Genomic DNA, 25,855 nt, shown 5'->3' with positions numbered 1-25,855 from the left:
TTAATAATAGCAAGACTCAGAGTCTTCCTTCCCCTTCCACAGTGTTGTCACTGCTGAACTGTATACTTTCAGTGGTGAATTATATGGTATGTAAGCTATATCTCAGTAAAGCTATTATATAAAAAAAAAGTGTGGATCATTTGAAAACATTAAAATTATGCAGAAGTATGTAGAGTATAAAATGAAAGTACTCCTGCTGTTCCTAGTGCCATTCCTCAGAGGGAAACACTGCTAACAATTTGGTGGATATCCTTCCAGACTTTTCTCTATGATCACAAACTACGTATGTATGTAATATATGTGTGCTCAGTCACTTCACTCATGTCTGACTCTTTGTGACCCCATGGACTGTAGCCTGCCAGGGTCCTCTGTACATAGGATTCTCCAGACAAGAATACTGGAGTGGGTTGCCATGCCCTCCTTCAGGGGATCTTGCCAACCCAAGGATCGAACCAGAGTCTCTTATGTCTCCTGAACTGGCAGGCAAGCTCTTTACCACTAGCACCATGGGAAGCCCATGTCATATATGTATATGTATTAAATGGGACCATACTATCCTTTATTTTTTTCACTCAATATCTCATGGAAGGCTGTGTGTGTCAGCACATATGCTTCTGAGGTGTCTGTGGTAGGCCATAGTATAGACACACATGTATCTTTGGTTCCCTTGGCTGCTTTCATAAGACTTTTTCCTTCCTGGCCAGGGCCAAGAGCAGAATCGAGATCAGAGCCCTGTCTCATGACAGCATCTTTGTGTTGGACCCTGACCCTGAAATATCAGAAAGGAAGCTATACCCCTCTCCAGAGTTCCCAAGAGGCAGACCTTTGCAGGTAATGGTGAACTTGAGCATCAGCGCATACTTGGACTATTCCTGATTCCACCCCCACTGTTGTAAACACTGAATAAGAGAATATCTAAGTATATGATGTGCTTCCCTAGTGCCTGACACACAGTATTGGCCAGGATCACCATATTCACTTCTCTTTATGCACCCCAAAAATGCTCTGAGTATTATAATGGTGACATTAATGTGCAGACATTCCAACCCCCATGTTTTTTCTTTCTTCCACAGAGATCTCATGTTTCTACTACTCTGCCTAGAGCTGGGACGGGTAGCATGCATGAAGCTATGTTTGAAACTGTGCCAAGAGGTGCAGCCAGAAGTGAATTCCATGTTGCAGGCTGCAAGACCACCGAGGTAATAAAGTAGAATTGTTTGAAGTCAAACAGGCAGACCCATGCTTGAATCTCTGCTCTACTATTTATTGGCCTTGTGACTTTGGGCTGATTACTTAATCTCTCTGAGCCTTCCTTTCTTCATCTATAATGGGTATAATATAAATATCTAGTTCAAGGGGTTGTCTGTGAGGATTGAATAAAGACTCAGAGAGATTAAAGAAATTGTTCCAGCTGACCATATAGTTAGTGGTAGCCCTGGAACTCTGACTCAGATGTGTCAAACTCCAACCTATAGTCTTTCCATTAGCCCAGTCTCTAAGGTGTTGAAATTATCTGGCCCTGCCTCAACAGGAAGGAGGGCACATCTTTAGTCTCCATTGTGTGAGGAAACCTCACAAATAGCTGAGGAAAGAAGAGAAGGGAAAGGTAAGGGAGAAAGGGAAAGATATATCCATCTGAATGCAGAGTTCCAGAGAATAGCAAGGAGAGATAAGAGAGCCTTCCTTGTGATCAATGCAAAGAAATAGAGGAAAACAACAGAATGGGAAAGACTAGAGATCTCTTCAAGAAAATTAGAGATACCAAGGGAACATTTCATGCAAAGATGGGCACAATAAAGGACAGAAATGGTATGGACCTAACAGAAGCAGAAGATATTAAGAAGAGGTGGCAAGAATACACAGAAGAACTTTACAAACAAGGGCTTAGGTAACCACGATGGTAACCACATTGACGTTACCATCTATTGCTTAAAGATAGATAGATATCCTGGAGTGTGAACTCAAGTGGGCCTTAGGAAGCATTACTATGAACAAAGCTAGTGGAGGTGACAGAATTCCGATTGAGCTATTTCAGATCCTAAAAGATGATACTGTGAAAGTGTTGCACTCATTATGCCAGCAAATTTGGAAAACTCAGCAGTGGCCATAGGACTGGAAAAGATCAGTTTTCATTCCAATCCCAAAGAAGGGCGATGCCAAAGAAGGTTCAAACTACCACACAATTGTACTCATTTCACATGCTAGCAAGGCCATGCTCAAAATCCTTCAAGCTAGGCTTCAACAGCCAGGAATTTCATACTATGTACTCTGCATATAAGTTAAATAAGCAGTGACAATATGCAGCCTTGACTTATTGTTCCCAATTTGGAACCAGCCTGTTGTTCCATGTCCAGTTCTACCTGTTGCTTCTTGACCTTCATACAGGTTTCTCAGGAGACAGGTAAAGTGGTCTGGTATTTCCATTTCTTTAAGGATTTTCCACAGTTTGTTGTGATCCACATAGTCAAAGGCTTTTGAGTATTCAGTGAAGCAGAAGTAGATGTCTTTCCGGAATTTTCTTGCTTTTTTCTATGATCCAATGGATGTTGGCAATTTGATCTCTGGTTCCTCTGTCTTTGCTAAATCCAGCTTGAACATCTGGAAGTTCTCAGTTCACATGCTGCTGAGGGAAAAAATGGAAACAGTGACAGTCTTTATTTCCTTGGGCTCCAAAATCACTGTGGACAGTAACTACAGCCATGAAATTAAAAGACACTTGCTCCTTGGAAGGAAAGCTATGACAGACCTAGACAGCATATTAAAAAGCAGAGACATCACTTTGCCGACAAAAGTCTGTCTAGTCAAAGCTATGGTTTTTCCAGTAGTCATGTATGGATTGTGAAAGTTGGACCATAAAGAAGGCTGAGAGCCGAAGAATTGATACTTTTGAACTGTCATGCTAGAGAAGACTCTTGAAGTCTCTTGGACTGCAAGGAGATCAAACCAGTGAATCCTAAAGGAAATCAACCCTGAATATTCATTGGAAGGACTGATGCTGAAGCTGAAGCTCCAATACTTTGGCTACCTGATGTGAAGAGCCAACTCATTGGAAAAGACCCTGATGCTAGTAAAGATTGAGGGCAGGAGGAGAAGAGGGCGACAGAGAATGAGATGGTTGGATGGCATCATGGACTCAATAGACGTGAGTTTGAGCAAACTCCAGGTGATAGTGAAGGACAGGGAAGGTTGGTGTGCTGCATTCCATGAGGTTGCAAAGAGTCAGACACAACTTAGTGAGTGAACAACAAAAGCCAAGTAAAGCCTTCCATAAAAGTTAACTGCCATTACTACAATGATTATTATTACAATTGTGCTTTGGGATTTTTAATCCCCAAGGTCTGTTCTTAAGAACCCCCAGTGGGGCATAGTAGTCATAAGAGGGCACCTTAGAGGTTGGCCAGGAGTACTCCACAGGCAGAAACTCAATGTGGCTCCTTTTCTCTGGCTTTGAGAGTTTGACATCCATCTGTCCTGAGCAGGAGCAGAGCCTATGACAGAATCCAGCACGTCAGCTTCATGTCAACAAGGATTTTGTTTTGTTTATTGCTATAGACCCAGTGCCTAGAATGGGTGTGGCACATTGTACATGCTTAGCCAGTATTTGTTAAAGATAAAATCAGGGATTCTGATACACATCAAGAGGATCATGGCAGGGGCCAGTGCCTCAAATTCAAGTATATAACATGAACTACTAACTGGAATCAACTAAATCAGTCTGCTGAAGCTCAAGGTAAAACCAAATGAACAACTTTTATCCCCTTCAGAAAACTAGTCATCCAGTTCTAACCAGGAATAGTTGTGTAGATTTCCTAAAATTGCCAGAAAATCAGTCTCAACAGGCTTAAGATAAGCAACCAACACAGTCAAGATTCCATCCAGATAATTCCTGGACAGAGAGAATGATAGAAATAAAGATTGTAGCCTGGATGCCAAGCCCAGAACATAACCCAAAGACTCACCTCCCCAAGATCTGGACTTCCAAAGATAAGACCAAAATCAAAACAAAGATTGGACTCAAATAAGATTTCTAGTTGGCCTCAGTAAGAGATAACGCCAGGATTCTGGTTTTGAGCAAGGAAGCAATTTGAAGTTTCTGTCTTTGGGATTGGCAAAAGTGTGCAGCAACCCAGAGTGTGAACCCAGGCTATTTATTAGTCTTTTGTTTGTGTAGGTACAAGAAGTGAAGACAAGGAAGTAGGAGATTCTTTCCTTGGCTCGTTTTTCTTTTTTTCCCCCACTTTGGGTTCTTAACCCTTCAACCTTTGAGCGACAGGTAATTTGGGGGAAGACACACAAGGTTTTAACTTTTTCTTTCTATACTCTTCCTTGACAGATCCCACTACTGCATCCATGCCAACCCAGCATCAGCTCACATCTCATTCTATCTGACTCCATCTCTAAGGATCTTGAAGAAATGTCTGTTGATTATGAGTTACCTAAGAAGAGTTCATCATACAACATCTTGACAAGCAAGGAGGTGAGTGTTGGTTCCAGCCAAAGCTGCAGGTTAGGGGTGGCGGGTGCATAAGTCAGAGGCATAATTTCCTCTTACCTTTCTTTTTTCCTGCTGTAGCTCAATACTAAGGGGATGTTTGAGGAAGGAGCTGCCATTTTTGGCTTTTGATTTGCCTGTTGTTTTACATTTTCTGTCCAATTCTAAAAACCAAATAATCAGCACTGTAATTTATAAGATATGGGAGACAGTATTTCTGGAAAAAAAAAAGTTTGCGGATGTTTTCAGTTCTTTCATGAAGAAAACTAATAGAGATTTTTATGGAAGTAAAGATTCTACAATTTCAAATGTCAAAAATACCAAAGCTTAGGGCATATAGTATGGTTTGACAAACACATATCCATATGAAAAATCATTTGACATGAGAGGGCATGTATGTGTATTTCATGCATCTAGCTTTGGCCAGCCAACAATACCCATCAACAATTGGAAAATAAGTAGACTGTCCTCATTAACACTTCCATTCACAAACTATTGTGTGGTTAATTGGGTTGACTTTTTCCACATCAATCATGATGATCATATTATTTTTTTCCTTCATTCTTTTAATATGGTATATTACATTTGATTTTCATATATTATATAGTGATTTTCATATGTTAAACCTCCTAATTCTGGGGTAAATCCCAGTTGCTCATCATGTATAATTGCCCTTAAAATGCTGTTGGATTTGGTTTGCTAGTATTTTGCATGTGTATTCATGAGGGATTTAGGTTATAGCATTCATTTCTTGTGATGCCTTTATCTGGCTTTGGAGTCATGGTAATGCTTGCCTCGTAGAATCAGAAAGTGTTCCCTCTTATATGTGTTTTGAAATATTTGTGAAGGATTGGTATTATTATTTAAAGGTTTGGTAGAATTCACCAGTGAAGCCATCTGGTCCTGCTTTTTTCATTGTTTTGAGGTTTTGATTACTGATTCAATCTGTTGCTATAGGTGTATTCAGGTTTTCCATTTCTTTTTTATTCAATTTTAGTAATTTGGATGTGTCTGGGAATTTATCCATTTCATTTAGGCTATCTATACAAGTTTTCATAGTACTGTTTTATAATCCTTTTTATTTCTGTAAGGTCGGTAGTAATTGTTCCCTTTCAATTCTGATTTTAATAATTTGTGTCTTATTTTTTCCTAATCAATCTAGCTAAACATTTGTCCATTTTGTTTTACTTTTCAAAGGATCGACTTTTGGTTTCATTGATTTTTCATATTGTTTTTCTCTTCCCTATTTCATTATCTCTGCTTTAATCTCTATTATTTCCTTCCTCTTGCTAGCTTTGGGTTTAGTTTCATCTTTCTGGGTTCCTTAAGGTGGAACATTAGGGTAGTGATTTGAGAGCTTCTCTTTTTAACAAGCATATACAGCTATGCATTTCTAAAGACTGCTTTTGCTGTACCACATAAGTTTATGTTGTGTTTTAGTATTAATTCATGTCAAAGTATTTTCTAACTTTCCTTTTGATTTCTTCTTTGACCCATTCATTGCTTAAGGGTATGTTGTTTAATTTCCACCTATTTGTGAATTTTCCAGCCTTCCTTTTGTTATTGATTGTGTAGTTTTGTTCGGTTGTGATCAGAGAAGATACTTTGCATGGTTTCAATCTTTTAAAATTTATTAAGACTTATTTTGTAGCCTAGCATAGGGTTTATACAGGAGAATGTTCCATGTGCATTTCAGAAGAATACATATTATGCTCTTGTTGAATGGAATATTATACATACATATATATATGTTAGGTTTGTATTATTGTTTCAAGTTCTCTATTTCCTTATTGATCTTCTGTCTAGCTGTTTATTCATTAGTGAAAGTGGGATACTGACATCTCTATTATTGTATAACTGTCTGTTTCCTTCTTCAATTCTGTCAATTTTTGCTTCATGTATTCAGGAGTGTGTCTGTTGTTTTGTTTATGACTGTTCTATCTTCCTGATGGATTGACCCGTTTGTCAATGTATAATGTCCATCTTTGTCTCCTATAACAATTTTGACTTGAAATCTGTTTTGTTTGATTTTAGTATAGCCACCCCAGCTCTCTTTTTGTTATCATTTTCTTGGAATCCCTTTAATCATCCTTTCACTTTCAACTTGTTTGTTTTTGGATCTAAAGTGAGTTTCTTGTAGATAGCATACAAATAGATCATGTTTTTAAAATTCATCTTGCTAATTTCTGCCTTTTGATTGGAGAGTTTAATTAATTTGCATTCATAGTGATTACTAATAATGAAGGACTTCTGCCGTTTAGCTCTTTTTTGTATCTCGGTTCTTCCATTACTATCTTATTTTGGATTTTTAAAAAAATGTATTTATTTTAATTGGAGACTAATTACTTTACAATATTGTAGTGGTTTTTGCCATACATTGATATGAATCAGCCATGAGTTTACATGTGTTCCCCATCCTGAACCCCCTTCCCACCTCCCTCCCCATCCCATCCCTCTGGGTCATCCCAGTGCACCAGCCCTGAGAACCCTCTCTCATGCATCAAACCTGGACTGGTGATCTGTTTCACATATGATAATATACATGTTTAAATGCTATTCTCTCAGATCATCCCACCCTCGCCTTCTCCCACAGAGTCCAAAAGACTGTTTTATACATCTGTGTCTCTTTTGCTGTCTTGCATATAGGGTTATCATTACCATCTTTCTAAATTCCATATACAACTGAAGCGACTTAGCAGGAGCAACATACTGTATTGGTGTTTTTCTTTCTGGCTTACTTCACTCTGTATAATAAGCTCCAGTTTCATCCACCTCATTAGAACTGATTCAAATGTATTCTTTTTAATGGCCGAGTAATATTCCATTGTGTATATGTACCACAGCTTTCTTATCCGTTTGCCAGCTGATGGACATCTAGGTTACTTCCATGTCCTAGCTATTATAAACAGTGCTGCAATGAACATTGGGGTACACGTGTCTCTTTCAATTCCGGTTTCCTCAGTGTGTAGCCCAGCAGTGGGATTGCTGGGTCGTATGTCAGTTCTATTTCAAGTTTTTTAAGGAATCTCCACACTGTTCTCCATAGTGGCTGTATCAGCTTGCATTCCCACCAACAGTATAAGAGGGTTCCCTTTTCTCCACACCCTCTCCAGCATTTATTGCTTGTAGATTTTTGGATAGCAGCCATTCTGACCGGTGTGAGATGGTACCTCATTGTGGTTTTGATTTGCATTTCTCTGATAATGAGTGATGTTGAGCATCTTTTCATGTGTTTATTAGCCATCTGTATGTCTTCTTTGGGGAAATGTCTGTTTAGTTCTTTGGCCCATTTTTTGATTGGGTTGTTTATTTTTCTGGAATTGAGCTACAGGAATGGCTTGTATATTTTTGAGATTAATGATTTGTCCATTGCTTCATTTGCTATTATTTTCTCCCATTCTGAAGAGTGTCTTTTCACCTTGTTAATAGTTTCCTTTGTTGTTTAGAAGCTTTTAATTTTAATTAGGTCCCATTTGTTTATTTTTGCTTCTATTTCCAATATTCTGGGAGGTGGGTCATAGAGGATCCTGCTGTGATTTATGTCAGAGAGTGTTTTGCCTATGTTCTCCTCTAGGAGTTTCATAGTTTCTGGTCTTACATTTAGATCTTTAATCCATTTTGAGTTTATTTTTGTGTATGGCGTTAGAAAGTGTTCTAGTTTCATTCTTTTACAAGTGGTTGACCAGTTTCCCCAGCACCACTTGTTAAAGAGATTGTCTGTTCTCCATTGTATATTCTTGCCCCCTTTGTCAAAGATAAGGTGTCCATAGGTGAATGGATTTATCTCTGGGCTTTCTATTTTGTTCCATTGATCTGTATTTCTGTCTTTGTGCCAGTACCATACTGTCTTGATGACTGTGCCTTTGTAGTATAGCCTGAAGTCAGGCAGGTTGATTCCTCCAGTTCCACTCTTCTTTCTCAAGATTGTTTTGGCTATTCGAGGTTTTTTGTATTTCCATACAAATTGTGAAATTATTTGTTCTAGCTCTGTGGAAAATACTGTTGGTAGCTTGATAGGGACTGCATCGAATCTATATATTGCTTTGGGTAGTATACTCATTTTCACTATATTGATCCTTCTGATCCATGAACATGGTATATTTCTCCATCTATTTGTGTCCTCTTTGATTTCTTTCATCAGTGTTTTATGGTTTTCTATATATAGGTCTTTTGTTTCTTTAGGTAGATATATTCCTAAGTATTTTATTCTTTTCATTGCAATGGTGAATGGAATTGTTTCCTTAATTTCTCTTTCTGTTTTCTCATTGCTAGTGTATAGGAATGCAAGGGATTTCTGTGTGTTGATTTTACATCCTGCAACTTTACTATATTCATTGATTAGCTTGAGTAATTTTCTGGTGGAGTCTTTAGGGTTTTCTATGTAGAGGATCATGTCATCTACAAACAGTAAATGTTTTACTTCTCCTTTTCCAATTTGGATTCCTTTTCTTTCTTTTTCTGCTCTGATTGCTGTGGCCAAAAATTCCAAAACTATGTTGAATAGTAGTGGTGAAAGTGGGCACCCTTGTCTTGTTCCTGACTTTAGGGGAAATGCTTTCAAGTTTTCACCATTGAGGATAATGTTTGCTATGGGTTTGTCATATATAGCTTTCATTATGTTGAGGTATGTTCCTTCTATTCCTGCTTTCTGGAGGGTTTTTTTTTATCATAAATGGATGTCGAATTTTGTCAAAGGCTTTCTCTGCATCTATTGAGATAATCATATGGTTTTTATCTTTCAATTTGTTAATGTGATGTATTATATTGATTTGTGGATATTAAAGAATCCTTACATCCCTGGGATATAAAGACCACTTGGACATGATGTATAATCTTTTTAATGTGTTGTTGGATTCTGTTTACTAGAATTTTGTTAAGGATTTTTGCATCTATGTTCATCAGTGATATTGGCCTGTAGTTTCTTTTTTTGTGGCATCTTTGTCTGGTTTTGGTATTAGGGTGATGGTGGCCTCAGAACGAGTTTGGAAGGTTACCCTCCCCTGCAACTTTTTGGAAGAGTTTGAGTAAGACAGGTGTTAGCTCTTCTCTAAATTTTTGGTAGAATTCAGCTGTGAAGCCATCTAGTCCTGGGCTTTTGTTTGCTGGAAGATTTCTGATTACAGTTTTGATTTCTGTGTTTGTGATGAGTCTGTTAAGATTTTCTATTTCTTCCTGGTTCAGTTGTGGAAAGTTATACTTTTCTAAGAATTTGTCCATTTCTTCCAAGTTGTCCATTTTATTGGCATATAGTTGCTGATAGTAGTCTCATGATCCTTTGTATTTCTGTGTTGCCTGTTGTGATCTCTCCATTTTCATTTCTAATTTTGTTGATTTGCTTCTTCTCCTTTTGTTTCTTGATGAGTCTGGCTAGTGGTTTGTCAATTTTATTTATCCTCTCAAAGAACCAGCTTTTAGCTTTGTTGATTTTTGCTATGGTCTTTTGTTTCTTTTGCATTTATTTCTGCCTTAATTTTTAAGATTTCTTTCCTTCTACTAACCCTGGGGTGGGTTCTTCATTTCTTCCTTTTCTAGTTGCTTTAGATGAAGAGTTAGGTTATTTATTTGGCTTTTTCTTGTTTCTTGAGGTAAGCCTGTATTGCTATGAACCTTCCCCTTTGCACTGCTTTTACAGTGTCTCATGGTTTTGGGTTGTTGCATTTTCATTTTCATTCATTTCTATGCATATTTTGATTTTTTTTAAAATTTCTTCTGTGATTTGTTGGTTATTCAGAAGCGTGTTATTCAGCCTCCATATGTTGGAATTTTTAATAGGTTTTTTTTTCCTGTGATTGACATCTAAACTTACTGCATTGTGGTCAGAAAAGATGCTTGGAATGATTTCAGTTTTTTTGAATTTACCAAGCCTAGATTTATGGCCCAGGATGTGATCTATCCTGGAGAAGGTTCCATGTGCACTTGAGAAAAAGGTGAAATTCATTGTTTTGGGGTGAAATGTCCTATAGATATCAATTAGGTCTAACTGGTCCATTGTATCATTTAAAGTTTGTGTTTCATTGTTAATTTTCTGTTTAGTTGATCTATCCATAGGGGTGAGTGAGGTATTAAAGTCTCCCACTATTATTGTGTTATTGTTAATTTCCCCTTTCATACTTGTTAGCATTTGCCTTACATAATGCAGTGCTCCTATGTTGGGGGAATATATATTTATAATTGTTATATCTTCTTGGATTGATCCTTTGATCATGATGTAGTATCCTTCTTTGTCTCTTTTCACAGCCTTTATTTTAAAGTCTATTTTTTCTGATATGAGTATTGCTACTCCTGCTTTCTTTTGGTCTCCATTTGCATGAAATACCTTTTTCCAGCCCTTCACTTTCAGTCTGTATGTGTCCCTTGTTTTGAGGTGGGTCTCTTGTAGACAGCATATACAGGGGTCTTGTTTTTGTATCCACTCAGCCAGTCTTTGTCTTTTGGTTGGGACATTCAACCCATTTACATTTAAGGTAGTTATTGATAAGTATGATCCTGTTGCCATTTACTTTGTTGTTTTGGGTTCAAATTTATACACTTTTTCTGTGTTTCCTGTCTAGAGAAGATCCTTTAGCATTTTTTGGAGAGCTGGTTTGGTGGTGCTGAATTCTCTCAGCTTTTGCTTGTCTGTAAAGCTTTTGATTTCTCCTTTATATTTGAATGAGATCCTTGCTGGGTACAGTAATCTAGGCTGTAGGTTATTTTCTTTCATCACTTTAAGTATGTTCTGCCATTCCCTTGTGGCCTGAAGAGTTTCTATTGAAAGATCAGCTATTATCCTTATGGGAATCCCCTTGTGTGTTATTTGTTGTTTTTCCCTTGCTGCTTTTAATATTTGTTCTTTGTGTTTGGTCTTTGTTAATTTGATTACTATGTGTCTTGGGGTATTTTGCCTTGGGTTTATCCTGTCTGGGACTCTCTGGGTTTCTTGGACTTGGGTGACTATTTCCTTCCCCATTTTAGGGAAATTTTCAACTATTATCTCCTCAAGTATTTTCTCATGGTCTTTCTTTTTTCTTCTTCTTCTAGGACACCTATGATTCGAATGTTGGGGCGTTTAACATTGTCCAAGAGGTCCCCGAGGTTGTCCTCATTTCTTTTAATTCTTTTTTCTTTTTTCCTCTCTGCTTAATTTATTTCTACCATTCAATCTTCTACCTCACTTATCCTATCTTCTGTCTCTGTTACTCTATTGTTGGTTCCCTCCAGAGTGTTTTGATCTCATTTATTGCATTATTCATTATTGATTGACTCTTTTTTGTTTCTTGTAGGTCCTTGTTAAACATTTCTTGCATCTTCTCAATCCTTGTCTCCAGATTTATCTGTAACTCGATTTCGTTTTCAAGATTTTAGATCATTTTTACTATCATTATTCTGAATTCTTTTTCAGGTAGACTCCCTATCTCTTCCTCTTTTGTTTGGTTTGGTGGGCATTTATCCTGTTCCTTTACCTGCTGGTTATTTCTCTGCCTTTTCATCTTGTTTATATTGCTGTTTGGGGTGGCCTTTCTGTATTCTGGCAGTTTGTGATTCCTCTTTTTTGTAGAGGTTCCCTCCTGTGGGTGGGGTTGGACAAGTGGCTTGTTAAGGTTTCCTGGTTAGGGAAGCTTGGTTGGTGTTCTAATGGGTGGAGCTGGATTTCTTCTCTCTGGGTGCAATGAAGTGTCCAGTAGTGAGTTTTGAGATGCCTGTGGGTTTGGTGTGACTTTGGGCAGCCTGCATATTGAAGCTCAGGGCTATGTTCCTGCATTGCTGAAGAATTTGCATGGTATGTCTTGCTCTGGAACTTGTTGGCTCTTGGGTGATGCTTGGTTTCAGTGTAGGTATGGAGGCTTTTGGATGATCTCTTATTGATTAATGTTCCCTTGAGTTAGGAGTTCTCTGGTGTTCAAAGGTTTTGGGCTTAAGCCTCTTGCCTCTGGTTTTCAGTCTTATTCTTACAGTAGCCTCAAGCCTTCTCCATCCATATAGCACTGATGATAAAACATCTAGGTTAATGGTGAAAAGATTCTCCACAGTGAAGGACACCCAGAGAGGTTCACAGAGTTACATGGAGAAGAGAAGAGGGAGGAGGGAAATAGAGGTGACCAGGAGGAGAAGAGGGGGAATCAAAGGGTGGGGGGAGAAGTCTAGCCAGTAATCAATTCCCTATGTGCTCTCCACAGTCTGGAACCCTCAGAGAGGTTCATGGAGTTACATAGAGAAGAGAAGAGAAGAGGGAGGAAGGAGATAGAGGTGACCAGGAGGACAAAAGAGGGAATCAAAAGGAGAAAGACAGATCTAGGCAGTAATCAGTTCCCTAAGTGTTCTCCACAGCCCGGAACATACACAGAGATTCACAGAGTTGGGGGAGAAGAGAAGGGGGAGAGGGGAGATAGAGGTGACCTGGGGAAGAAAAAGGAGAGTCAAAAGGGGGAGAGAGTAATCGAGCCAGTAACCACACTCCTAAGTAAAAATGGGTATGGAAGATTGGATTCTTAAAGGTACAAAATTGATAACAAATACCAAAAAGCAAAGATTGAAAATCTAGAGTAGAGGTTAGACTGTCAAAAATACAATATTAAAAAACAAAATCATAAAAATTACAAAAAATATATATGAAGTTTGCTTTAAAAATAGGGTCTTTTTTTGCAAGGTAATAGTAGGTTATAAAAATGAAAATTAAAGGAGTAATAGAGGGCTTGAAAATAAAAAAAATTTTAATTAAAAAATGATAATGGTAAAAATATATCTAGGAATTTCTCTGCACCTGTTGTGGCAGTGTGGGGTCAGTTCAGTTTCAGATAGTTCCTTGTTCCAGCCTATACTTCTCAAGATCTATAGGCCCCTTCCAATGTAATCAGTGCTAACTACAGGGTTTTAATCTGTTGCACCTGTCACTTCCAAAGCGGTTCCCTCTGTTTATTTTGGCTTCTTCTGTTTGCAGGTCTCTTCAGTGTCTAATTTCCACCCTGACACAAGGGGGTGAAGGTGGTCACTTATTTAGGCTCACTTGTTTAGTCGTGCTGTGGGTAGGGAGGAACGCTGCAAACAAATATCACTGGTGTGTGTGGGGAGTGCTTGCAATGTCTGGGCCACACTGGGTGTGCCCCCGCTCACGGCGTGTGTGCTTTCCCAGTCTACATTGCTCAGGCTCCAGGTTGCTCTGCAGGGGAACTGTCTAAAGTGGGCCCTGTGTTGTGTGCACTGCCCAGGTCTAAGCCGATCAGGTTCAGGTTCTTGGGTACTCCACAAAGACACAGACTCGGTTGGGCCTGCGTTTGGTGCCCTTCCCAGGTCCAAGCAGCTCAGTCGACCAGGTGCTTGGTGAGCACACTCTCCTCAAGTGGGGAGGTGAGTCTTATCGCCTCCCCCATCCCAGCCGCTCAGTTTCCCAGGTGCACCATCTCAGGTGTGCCATGTGTCTCTTCTGGGGAGCTGGTCTCTGGCCGCAACCCTTCAGGTGGATGTCAATCGTCCAGAATCCCAGGAAGTCTTGGTTAGCAACTGGGAGCCTGCTCACAGTTTGGTAGAGGATGCCACCTCTGGGGTCGAGTTTGCCTCTCGCCTTCTGGCTCTGGCTGCCCCCTGCCTGCCTCCCTGCCTCCGGCGGGGGATGGGCCAGTCTGCAGCCAGCTAGCTCTCCTCTGGTATTTGCTCAGTCCTTTGTTCTGTGAGTAGGCCCGGCAGTACCTTAGGTTAGGGCTTTTCGCAGGATAGTTCTCTCTCTCTCTCTTTTTTCTCTCTTTCTCTGGCTCTCCCACAGTTTGGGTTGCTGTTTAACGTTAGCTCCCTCAGATTGCCCTAAGCAATGCAGCCCACACCTCCCTGTTCAGCTCCCCTGCTTGCTGGTGGTGGATGCCAGCGTCTGGGCTACTTCTCTGCTGGGAGTTGCCATTAGGCATTTTATTTATTTATTTATTTATTTATTTATCTTCCCAGGTATGTTGCCCTCTGAAATTCCAAAATTCCCCACAGACCTGCTGGTGAGAGTGTTTCCTGGTGTTTGGAAAATTCTCCTCTTTTAAGACTCCCTTCCTGGGATGGGTCTCCATCCCTAACTCTTTTGTCTCTCTTTTTATCTTTTCTATTTTGTCTTACTTCCTTTCAAAGACAATGGGCTGCCTTTCTGGGTGCCTGATGTCCTCTGCCAGCATTCAGAAGTTGTTTTGTGGAATTTGCTCAGCGTTCAAATGTTCTTTCAATGAATTTGTGGGGGAGAAAGTGGTCTCCCTGTCCTATTCCTCTGCCATCTTAGGACTGCCCTCCCTTATTTTGGATTTAATTAGAATTTTTAGTGTACTATTTTCATTCCCTTCTCATTTCCTTCTTTATACATTTTTAAGTTATTTTCTTAGTGGTTACCTTGGGGATTACACTTAAGAAAATTAACATTTTAAAACATGTAGTTTTCTCTTTCTTTTGAGTAGGCTAACTATATATTTTATAGATTAATGAATAGGGCTAAACTATTTATAGTCAACATTTCCTAACATCAGTCTAAACATCTGTCTTGCTTAACGTAGTAAACTCTCTATTAGTAAATTCAAGAATTGAGTCAAGTTGTTATAGGTTAAATGTTGGGCTTACAGGCAGAAATTCTAATCTTTGATGCTCTCCCAAGCATGAGAGTTTCTTAGCTATTTCTGCTAAGTTGTTGCTCTGGTTTATTAGTTCAGGAGGGTGAATACAAGGAGGGGGCATGTGGCAGCAACAGTAGCAATAGCAGCAGCAGTAGCATCCCATGAAGGAGCTTTAATCACCATCCCAAGCAGATGTGCTGGCCTGGATGCTTCACTGAGCGTCTCATAAATTATGACACCCCCATCTCTTATATCCCCAAAGGCCTCCCACAAACCCAGCTCTGACTGCCTTCTCATTAAGCATCAAGTAGGGAGCTAGGCAGAAAACCAAATCAAATAGAGAAGTCAGACTCAGTTCAGTTCAGTTCAGTCACTCAGTCGTGTCCAACTCTTTGTGACCCCATGAATCGCAGCACGCCAGGCTTCCCTGTCCATCACCATCTCCCGGAGTTCACTCAGACTCACGTCCATCGAGTCCGTGATGCCATCCAGCCATCTCATCCTCGGTCGTCCCCTTCTCTTCCTGCCCCCAATCCCTCCCAGCCTCAGAGTCTTTTCCAACGAGTCAACTCTTCGCATGAGGTGGCCAAAGTACTGGAGCTTCAGCTTTAGCATCATTCCTTCCAAAGAAATCCCAGGGCTGATCTCCTTCAGAATGGACTGGTTGGATCTCCTTGCAGTCCAAGGGACCCTCAAGAGTCTTCTCCAACACCACAGTTCAAAAGCATCAATTCTTCAGCACTCAGCCTTCTTCACAGTCCAACTCTCACATCCATACATGACCACAGGAAAAACCATAGCCTTGACTAGATGGACCTTAGTCAGCAAAGTAATGTCTCTGCTTTTGAATATACTATCTAGGTTGGTTATAACTTTTCTTCCAAGGAGTAAGCGTCTTTTAATTTCATGGCTGCAGTCACCATCTGCAGTGATTTTGGAGCCCCCCAAAATAAAGTCTGACACTGTTTCTACTGTTTCCCCATCTATTTCTCTTGACAAGATCTCTAGTCTTTCCCATTCTGTTGTTTTCCTCTATTTCTTTGCACTGATCACTGAAGAAGGCTTTCGTATCTCTTCTTGCTATTCTCTGGAACTCTGCATTCAGATGCTTATATCTTTCCTTTTCTCCTTTGCTTTTCGCCTCTCTTCTTTTCACAGCTATTTGTAAGGCCTCCCCAGACAGCCATTTTGCTTTTTTGCATTTCTTTTCCATGGGGATGGTCTTGATCCCTGTCTCCTGTACAATGTCACGAACCTCATTCCATAGTTCATCAGGCACTCTATCTATCAGATCTAGGCCCTTAAATCTATTTCTCACTACCACTGTATAATCATAAGGGATTTGATTTAGGTCATAACTAAATGGTCTAGTGGTTTTCCCTACTTTCTTCAATTTGAGTCTGAATTTGGTAATAAGGAGTTCATGATCTGAGCCACAGTCAGCTCCCGGTCTTGTTTTTGTTGACTGTATAGAGCTTCTCCATCTTTGGCTGCAAAGAATGTAATCAATCTGATTTCGGTGTTGACCATCTGGTGATGTCCATGTGTAGAGTCTTCTCTTGTGTTGTTGGAAGACGGTGTTTGCTATGACCAGTGCATTTTCTTGGCAAAACTCTATTAGTCTCTGCCCTGCTTCATTCCGCATTCCAAGGCCAAATTTGCCTGTTACTCCAGGTGTTTCTTGACTTCCTACTTTTGCATTCCAGTCCCCTATAATGAAAAGGACATCTTTTTTGGGTGTTAGTTCTAAAAGATCTTGTAGGTCTTCATATAACCATTCAACTTCAGTTTCTTCAGCGTTACTGGGTGGGGCATAGACTTGGATAAGTGTGATATTGAATGGTTTGCCTTGGAGACGAACAGAGATCATTTTGTCGTTTTTGAGATTGCATCCAAGTACTGCATTTCAGACTCTTCTGTTGACCATGATGGCTACTCCATTTCTTCTGAGGGATTCCTGCCCGCAGTAGTAGATATAATGGTCATCTGAGTTAAATTCACCCATTCCAGTCCATTTTAGTTCGCTGATTCCTAGAATGTCGACGTTCACCCTTGCCATCTCTTGTTTGACCACTTCCAATTTGCCTTGATTCATGGACCTGACATTCCAGGTTCCTATGCAATATTGCTCTTTACAGCATCGGATCTTGCTTCTATCACCAGTCACATCCACAACTGGGTATTGTTTTTGCTTTGGCTCCATCCATTCATTCTTTCTGGAGTTATTTCTCCACTGATCTCCAGTAGCATATTGGGCACCTAATGACCTGGGGAGTTCCTTTTTTGGTATCCTATCATTTTGCCTTTTCGTACTGTTCATGGGGTTCTCAAGGCAAGAATACTGAAGTGGCTTGCCGTTCCCTTCTCCAGTGGACCACATTCTGTCAGACTTCTCCACCATGAAGTCAGACTAAAGATGACCAAATCTCTATCCTCTCAAAGAGTCTGCCTGCAATATAGGAGAGCTGGGTTCAATCCCTGGGTTGGGAAGATCCCCTGGAGAAGAAAATGGTAACCCATTCAATATTCTTGCCTGGATAATTCCATGGACAGAGGAGCCTGGTGTGCTACAGTCCATGGGGTCACAAAGAGTCGGACACGACTGAGTGACTAACACACACTACCCTCTCAGAGTCTTTCCAAGTTTGCTGTTTTCTTCTTTCTTTTCTGAGCTGCTGCCTCCTACTGGTGACACAGGGAAAAATACATGTTATCTCTCAAGGACCCAAAGGTTACTTTTTCCTCCAAAACCCCTGGGGCAGAATGGGAAGGACTGCCTTAAGGCCTTGTTGTCTAAGACTACTTCCATACTTCCTTGGGTAAAGAGTTGTGTGCCTTGTCCCTTTCAGTTCCAGTTTAGCAAAGTTCCCTCTTTCTTCCCCATCCTCGGACCAGAGGATCCTCCTACTTAGAGCTTCCCTGACCCCTGCTACCTTTCCAACCCGGTTCATCTTCATCAGTGAGTCAACTTCATATTCCCCAATGAGTCCGTAGAATATTTTTCCTCAATATGGCTTTTTATGGAGAAAAACAATTGTATGGAAAAGAAGTCATGCATTTTCACTCTTGAGAAAGAGCTGTATCAGTTATTTTGGTGCTTAAAGCTTGAGCTGATTAAATGCCTAGACTTTAGTCCCATTGCAGGATAAGTGTTGCTAACATTTAATATGGTGGGGGTTAAGTAGCTTCCAGTTATTCCACTGTATTGGCTAATGAAGAGTTCATTTAGATTGCTGCAAGGTTCTCCCCTTATCATGTCTCTTGCTTTGCCCATGATGGCTTACTTCATAATTCATCATTATTATTTACAAATAGGTCTCCGAAGCCCAGAACAATATTCTTAAAAATCCTCTGATACATCAGAAGAGAGCATAATGCCCACTTCCCCATTGCTGCATAGAAATTTGTAGCTTACAAAGTTATTTTGCATAGATATAGGTGCCTTTCATTCTCTCAAAAACTCTGAAATGTAGATAGGGAAGATACTATTATTCCCATTTTGGGTGGAAAAAACTGAGGTTCAGAGAGGTGAAATGACTTGACCAAGGCCACAGCGCCAATCAGAGATACAGCTGGGACTCAAACTGAGGATTCCTCCCCAAATTCATACCAGTTTTCACTCAGCCATGTGCACTCTAGCAGTTCTCTAAATTTGGACAACCAATGCCCACCAATAACAATATCAGCTAATACTTGTTCAGACTTTCCTGTGTGAAAGGCACTTCACATGTATCATTTCATCTAATTTTAAAAACAGCACACTAAAGTATATATTATTATTATCCCTATATTAAAGACATAGAAACTGAGGCTCAAAGAGGTTAAGTAACTTGTCCGAGCTCAAACAGTTTTAAAAATTGCTTGGCTAGGACCTCAAATTCAGGCCTTTTTGACTCCAAAGTTCATGTTCTTATTCTCTATACTACTTAAGGAACTGGGGAGCTTTAGATAGCAGGGAGCTCCAGGGGATATGTGAAATTCTACCTCCTACAACTTTCAGGATGGCAAAATGGCACAACACCTTTTATGAAACAGAAAGTGAGTGAGGCTGCAGCTGCACAGGAATTCCCAGGAATGAGCACATAATATACTTTGACACACTTGGGAAATTAAAGTCCTAACAGCCAGTCATATCCTGTGCCAGCATACCATGGCAGAGAAGTCTCCTACAGAGAACCACTTTTCCCACCAAGAGCTGCTGCTTCTTCTGGAGATGTTCCAAAGACTACTTGCCTTGGGAGCTTTCAGCTGAATGGCTCATACAGAACCTAGCTCCCTAGCATCCCAGTGTCAAAACCTCCCAGATAGTTTCAGAGTGAGCTTTTTTCCTAAAGTGACAGCTTTTCAGGCCAAAGGCTTGATAAAATCTGGCCTAAATAGCCACCAGGTAATGCCATTATTTCAGAGAAGGTGATGGCACCCCACTCCAGTACTCTTGCCTGGAAAATCCCATGGGCAGAGGAGCCTGGTAGGCTGCAGTCCATGGGGTCGCTAGGAGTCAGACATGACTGAGTGACTTCACTTTCACTTTTCACCTTCATGCATTGGAGAAGGAAATGGCAACCCACTCCAGTATTCTTGCCTGGAGAATCCCAGGGACAGGGGAGCCTGGTGGGCTGCCATCTATGGGGTCGCACAGAGTCGGACATGACTGAAGCCACTTAGCAGCAGCAGCAGCAGCAGCGGCAGCAGCAGCAATGCCATTATTTAAGACATAACAATTGGGAAAAGATAAGCTATCTCCTGCACACACTGAATCTAGAAATTGCTAGAATTTTGCTGAGCTTGATTTGTTTGATATTCCAAGAAGCAGCCAAACTCCTCTCTATCCCCACTCAAGTGTTTCTTATCAATAGTTAAACGAAAATGGGAAAACCCTGGTACCATATAACAGACAAAGAAACCATCAGAAGGATGATCAAAAGGGTGCATGTTTGATTGAACAATTTTATACAGGGTCCAGAAACTTGACAGAAAGGGGAAAGGAGCTAAAATGTGTTTTAATTTTTCAAAGAGCACTCCTTACCCCCACTAACAGCATATCACTGTCCAGCACCCCTCACAATCAGTGCGGAAGGATCCCCTCCCCTGCCCTAAGTCCTGACCCAGGTTCCTTCCCCAGGAAGGTTCTGGGTTATTAGCTGCCAGGCCTGGCACATCTCCCAGATGTTGAGGTGAAAGGAGCTCATTTCACTCCAGCTGTTAATCAGAAGCTGTCTGTGCTAACTCCCCTCTAAATCACAGGAGAAGGAATGAAAACGTCTTGGCCTTCCTGAGTAATATACACCTTGGGTGTGTTGGCTCTCAGAGTGCAGAGAAGGAGGAGTGGGGTTGCAGGAGGGATGGCAAAGGAAAAATAGAGGAAGGAGTCCCATTTCCTGCACTTGCTTTTCTTTCAGGAAAGGATTCAGTTTGTTTTTCCTGGGTAGCCTGGAAAATCCTGTGGTTGATTCCTGTGGTAACTTTTCTAGGTTTCTCCTGACTAATGTGGCTGGAGGAAAAGCAGGGACTAAGAAGGAACCCCGCTTCCCAGAGGGAACAGATATGGCTGCCTCCTGTTCTAAGGCACCTGATGTGATTATTCAGGAGCTTGGTGTGCTTCTGTTTGAAAATAGGAGCCTTTCTCTTCATGGCAGAGGACTAGACAGTGGTTCACAACTCTAGCCCCCAGAAGACTCACTTGGAGAACCTGTTAAGCCTATTCTAAGGCCCCCTCCCCTGATAGAATTATTCATCAGATCTTAATGTAAAAGTGCTTTTTTAGCACTCACTCCAGGTGATTCTGATACTGGGGGGGGGGGGGGATTCCCAGACCATATTTTGAGAAATATTGCCCAGCATTCCAAAGAGTTTATTTGAATAGTTTATTTAATTCACTGGTGAGTTTAAGGGAAGTTGTAAAATATATACAACTTACATACTCTAAACCCAACCACAGAGATGCTCTTATAGCTATTCTGAATCACATGCCTGAGCTTGAGTGCCATAATCAGGTGGAGATGATGCTTGATGGCTTCACACTCTCATTTTTAGTCCAGGTTTGAGGGTGGCCGTGGGCCTGTGTATACCCTGAAGGCTCAAATATTCCTTAATGACAGTCCATCAGGCATAAGGAAACTAGTGTCCATTATTAAGTTTGATGGACTCTTGGCTTAGGCTGTGATTGGGAACAGATAAGCTATCTCCTGCATACATTCAATCTAGTAATTGCTAGAATTTTGCTGAGCCCGATTTGTTTGTTATGCTATAGAATGTGTTTCATGAAACAGTGCTTTTATCTATAGTGTTATGCTACAAAATTTGGGATGACAACTGAATTGAACATGTTTCTTTATTAAGTGTGTATTTACTTGCTGAATAGGCATCATATGATATCCTCTAGCAAATTTATTTCTAGATCCACAGACTGCTGAGACTTTTTCCATCTATCTTTGGCTGGAGCTAGTGGGTCTCAGAAAGAATAACTAAAATGATACAGAGAACAGAGCAGCTTTCTCTGACGACCTCTTAGAAGGTCAATGTCTCTTTGGAGCTTTTAACATAATTAATTCACCCGGTCAACAAACATTCATTGAGCAACTACTGTGTACTAAGCACAGTTGTAGGTGTTAGGAATACAGCAGTAAATAAAACAGATGAAAACTCTTCTTTATGGAGTTTATATTGCAGTGGGGGGCATGATATCGACAATAAACAAGAAAATAGGCAAAACATACAGTATGTTGCTGCTGCTGCTGCTGCTAAGTGGCTTCAGTCGTGCTGACTCTGTGCGACCCCATAGACGGCAGCCCACCAGGCTCCCCTGCCCCTGGGATTCTCCAGGCAAGAACACTGGAGTGGGTTGCCATTTCCTTCTCCAATGCATGAAAGTGAAAAGTGAAAAGGAAGTCGCTCAGTCATGTCTGACTCCTAGCGACCCCATGGACTGCAGCCTACCAGGCTCCTCTGCCCATGGGATTTTCCAGGCAAGAGTACTGGAGTGGGGTGCCATCGCCTTCTCAATATGTTAGTCAGTGATAAAAAATGCCAAGGAGGAAAAAAATAACCCATGGAGGGAGATTGTGAAGTGTCAGTGTAGAAGGCTAACATTTCAAATAAGTTGGCCGGGGAAAGTGTCACTGAGAAGGTGGCTTTTGTATCCAGACCTGAAGGGAGTGGGTGAGCTAACACTGACATGGGGGAAGCGCAGAAACAGCAAGTGAAAATGCCTTGAGGGAAGAGTATGCAAGGAATGTTTGAAGAACAGCAATCCAACATTGGGTCTGGAACAGAAAGTGGTAAAAGCCACGGTCAGAGAGGCGGTGGAGAGACAGATCATGTGAAGTTAGTGGGGGCATAGATGTTGCCATCCAGTCCCCAAAGACCAGAACCCTAAGACCACTCTGAAGCATGAAAAAAAATATTCAGAACAATAAAATAAGAGCCACTAGTCTGTATACTGAGTATTAAGTTCATAATTCCAAGAGATAATACAAGCTAAAGATAAATTAATAGTGTCAGGATGAGGTGTTGTTATATACATTCATGGATGGAAGTTACCTAAAGAAGTTAGAAAAGGCTTGGGACCACTCTATATTTTGTGTGATGGATCCCACAAATATAACTGTATCATTCCGCTCCCTTTCCTAGAATCAACAAGAGGATGGTGAGCTGAATGTATCATCAGTCTGACCCGCTAGCTATGTTAAGTCCCCAGGCATTGGAATCACAGGCCATAAAAGAACCATATTGGGAGCTAAGATAGTAATTAAGGTTATCACTGGATCAACATATGACAGTCAGGGGGAAATATGAAGGGATGTGAAAGCTGCAAATACCCTGGCACTGCATAAAGCTAGTTTGGGAAGAACTAGTGAATAAACGCACATGGACTTCTGTCTACCTGCTAAAGTGCATCATTTGCCACTGACATCCAGGAGAGAGGGGGGTCATCACCTTGACTTCAAAGGGGCTGCTGCTAGCACAAATACCTGGAACTTCTTAGAAAGAGGAGGTGCTCTGGGGTGTCTCTTCAAGGTGTAGAAAAAGCCATGTCAAGAAGCCTGGAGCTGTAAAGCAATTATCCTTCAAAAAAAAAAAATAATTAAAAAAAAGAAGCCTGGAGGAGACTACTTTGAAAGTCCTACAGAGGAAGCCAACTAGGAGCCCCCGGGCCAGATAGTTTGGAGGCATAGAGGCCAGCCATGCAAGGACAAGGCGACAGGCTCCATCCCCACCCCACTGGTGGTGGCACACTCCATCCCTCTGGGCACTGCCATCAGCCTTGCATCCAGAAGCCGTAAATATAAGGTAGTGTACTGTCTGTGCAAACGTAGCTTTCAGACAAACCCTCTTCCAACCAGATTTCTTCCTCCGAGCACTCCTATGGAGAAATCGCTGAGCTCTGACGGGTTTTACTGACATAGATTGTGCCTCTCACCCCAGCCAGCCCCTTCTGTAATATAAGAGGGGTACAGGACAAGAGAACATGCAAAACCTCTGACCTTGTAAACTCCGTATAATGGTGGGGTTCCTATCCTGAGGGCAAAGGGGAGCTCCTGAATGCATTGTAAGCAGGGGAGCAACCTGAACATCTTGTTTCTTGTTTTCACCTGCAAGGGAACCAGTTGAAATTGTGCACCTTGCCTCCAAGGGGCCCATTGACCGGAAGCTTGACTCTAGCTGTAGGAACAAGGGACAGCAGATCATGAAGGAGTTCTCTAGGAATGTCTCTTCAGCCAGAGAAATTTCTAACTTTGAGACCAAGGCCAGCATACAGAGCTGACTCATTTCTCTTTTCCTACTCTCTCCAGAGTGCCTTTGAGCCCTCGTCTGGATTGGTTCACTCTCAGTCCTTGATTACGTTTGCCATGCCCTCCTTGTCCAGCAGCACCCAGGTGCCTGTTGGCTTCAACACCCCAGCCACCACCCAGAGCTGTTTGGATTTCTCAGCTGCTCAATACAAGATGGCTTTAAATCCCTGGAAACAAAAGAAGAGCATCCAGGTGACTGTAAGTCCTTCAGGAGGCCTGGGAATACACTCTCATATAAGAAAATATGAGTTCCAGGAGTTCCCTGGTGGTTAGGATTCTAGGCTTTCACTGCTGTGGCTTGGGTTCAATCTAAAGTCAGGGAAGCAGAACCTGCAAGCTGCACTCATGCCCCACCCCCCAAAAAGATGAGTTCCAACCTTTGCAAACTGCTCCTAGGGAAGTGGTATGGTTTGGGGGATCCATACCCTAAGTAGGGATGGTGAAGTCAAGGACACTGTCCCAGGTTTGACAGCCCTGGAAAGAGGTGAGCATACTTGTGTCTAGTGCCTGGGATGTTCTATGTAGATGGAACTTACATAAAAGGGATGGAAGAAAGCAGAAAGAGTGACCTAACTCCTAAGAAATTGTTTACTGGCTTAGTATCTGGGAATTTACTCAGTGCTCTTTGTAGAAGATATTCAATCATAGCCCAGATCAGGATTCTTTTTAATTATGAATCAGATAAGACCCATGAGTTACAATTGGCAGCACTGTTCCACTTCTTTGGAGGTCAGGCTTCCAGCAATGCCAAGCATTTAGAACTCAGCTATTAACCCCTCCAAAGACCTCTCTGTGTCACATACAGGTCGCCAAGTTCTTATGCTTTCTAGCACACTTAGGCAAGCTAATTATGTTTAAAACATGGCCACAGACCAAAATCAGATCCGATACCAAAGAGAAGTGACAGTTGACAGCAGAAAGAAATGACACAAACTATCTGGGGTCCTTTAGTATAGGGATGAAGAACCTCGCCCACCTCTATCAGGGCCACACTGTATCAGCATCCAGTGTAATAGGTCATGTTCACTACTCATCCAAATCATCAAGAAAATTTGGACTATATTCCCTGATCTGTGTTTAGGAAGATAGGGAAGTAATTCCTTTGAAAAACATTTTTTTACTAAAAACTAAGAATTAAATCAAGAACTTCCAGATGTACAAGCTAGATTTAGAAAAGGCAGAGTAACTAGAGATCAAATTGCTAACATCCATTGGATCATTGAAAAAGCAAGGGAATTCCAGAAAAACATCTACTTCTGCTTTGTTGACTGCAAAAGCCTTTGACTGTGCAAATCACAACAAACTGTGGAAAATTCTTAAAGAGATGGGAATACCAGACCACCTTACCTGCCTCGTGAGAAATCTGTATGCAAGTCAAGACGCAACAGTTAGAACCAGACATGGAGCAACAGACTGGTTCAAAATTGGGAAAGAAGTACGTCAAGGCTGTACATTGTCACCCTGCTTATTTAACTTATAGGCAGAGTACATCATGCGAAATGCTGGGCTAGATGAGTCACAAGCTGGAATCAAGATTGCTGGGAGATATACATATCTATGACTGATTCATGTTGATGTTTGGCAGAAACCAACACAATTCTATAAAGCAATTATCCTTCAATTAAAAAATAAATAAAATTTAAAAAAAAGTTGCTGGGAGAAATACCAACAACCTCAGATATGTAGATGATACCCACTAAGGGCAGAAAGCAAAGAGGAACTAAACAGCCTCTTTGACAAAGGTGAAAGAGGGGACTGAAAAAGCTGGCTTAAAATTCAACATTCAAAAAACTAAGATCCTGTCATTCAGTCCCATCAGCATTTCCCTTCATGGCAAATAATGGGGAAAAATGGAAACAGTGGCAGATTTTATTTTCCTGGGCTCCAAAATCACTGTGGAGAGTGACTGCAGCCATGAAATTAAAATTGAAAGTTCCTTGGAAGAAAAGCTATGACAAACCTAGACAATGTATTAAAAAGCAGAGACATCACTTTGCTGACAAAAGTCCATATAGTCA

General features: G+C 41.0%; 1 protein-coding gene across 1 annotated transcript in view; it reads left to right on the top strand.

Annotated features, from left to right (window-relative positions):
* KIAA1210 (KIAA1210 ortholog) overlaps positions 1-25,855 on the top strand; it is a 46,233-nt gene that overhangs the window by 8,170 nt on the left and 12,208 nt on the right. The window contains exons 3-6 of the mRNA XM_068963103.1: positions 699-831; positions 1,074-1,199; positions 11,513-11,566; positions 23,838-24,035. Coding sequence (XP_068819204.1) covers positions 699-831; positions 1,074-1,199; positions 11,513-11,566; positions 23,838-24,035 — 511 coding nt within the window. The remainder of the gene's footprint in view (positions 1-698; positions 832-1,073; positions 1,200-11,512; positions 11,567-23,837; positions 24,036-25,855) is intronic.

The sequence above is a fragment of the Capricornis sumatraensis genome, chromosome X, assembly GCF_032405125.1.
Source record: "Capricornis sumatraensis isolate serow.1 chromosome X, serow.2, whole genome shotgun sequence".
Classification (NCBI taxonomy): domain Eukaryota; kingdom Metazoa; phylum Chordata; class Mammalia; order Artiodactyla; family Bovidae; genus Capricornis; species Capricornis sumatraensis.
The sequence above is the reverse complement of the archived record's forward strand: the minus strand, read 5'-3'. Positions and strand labels throughout refer to the sequence as shown.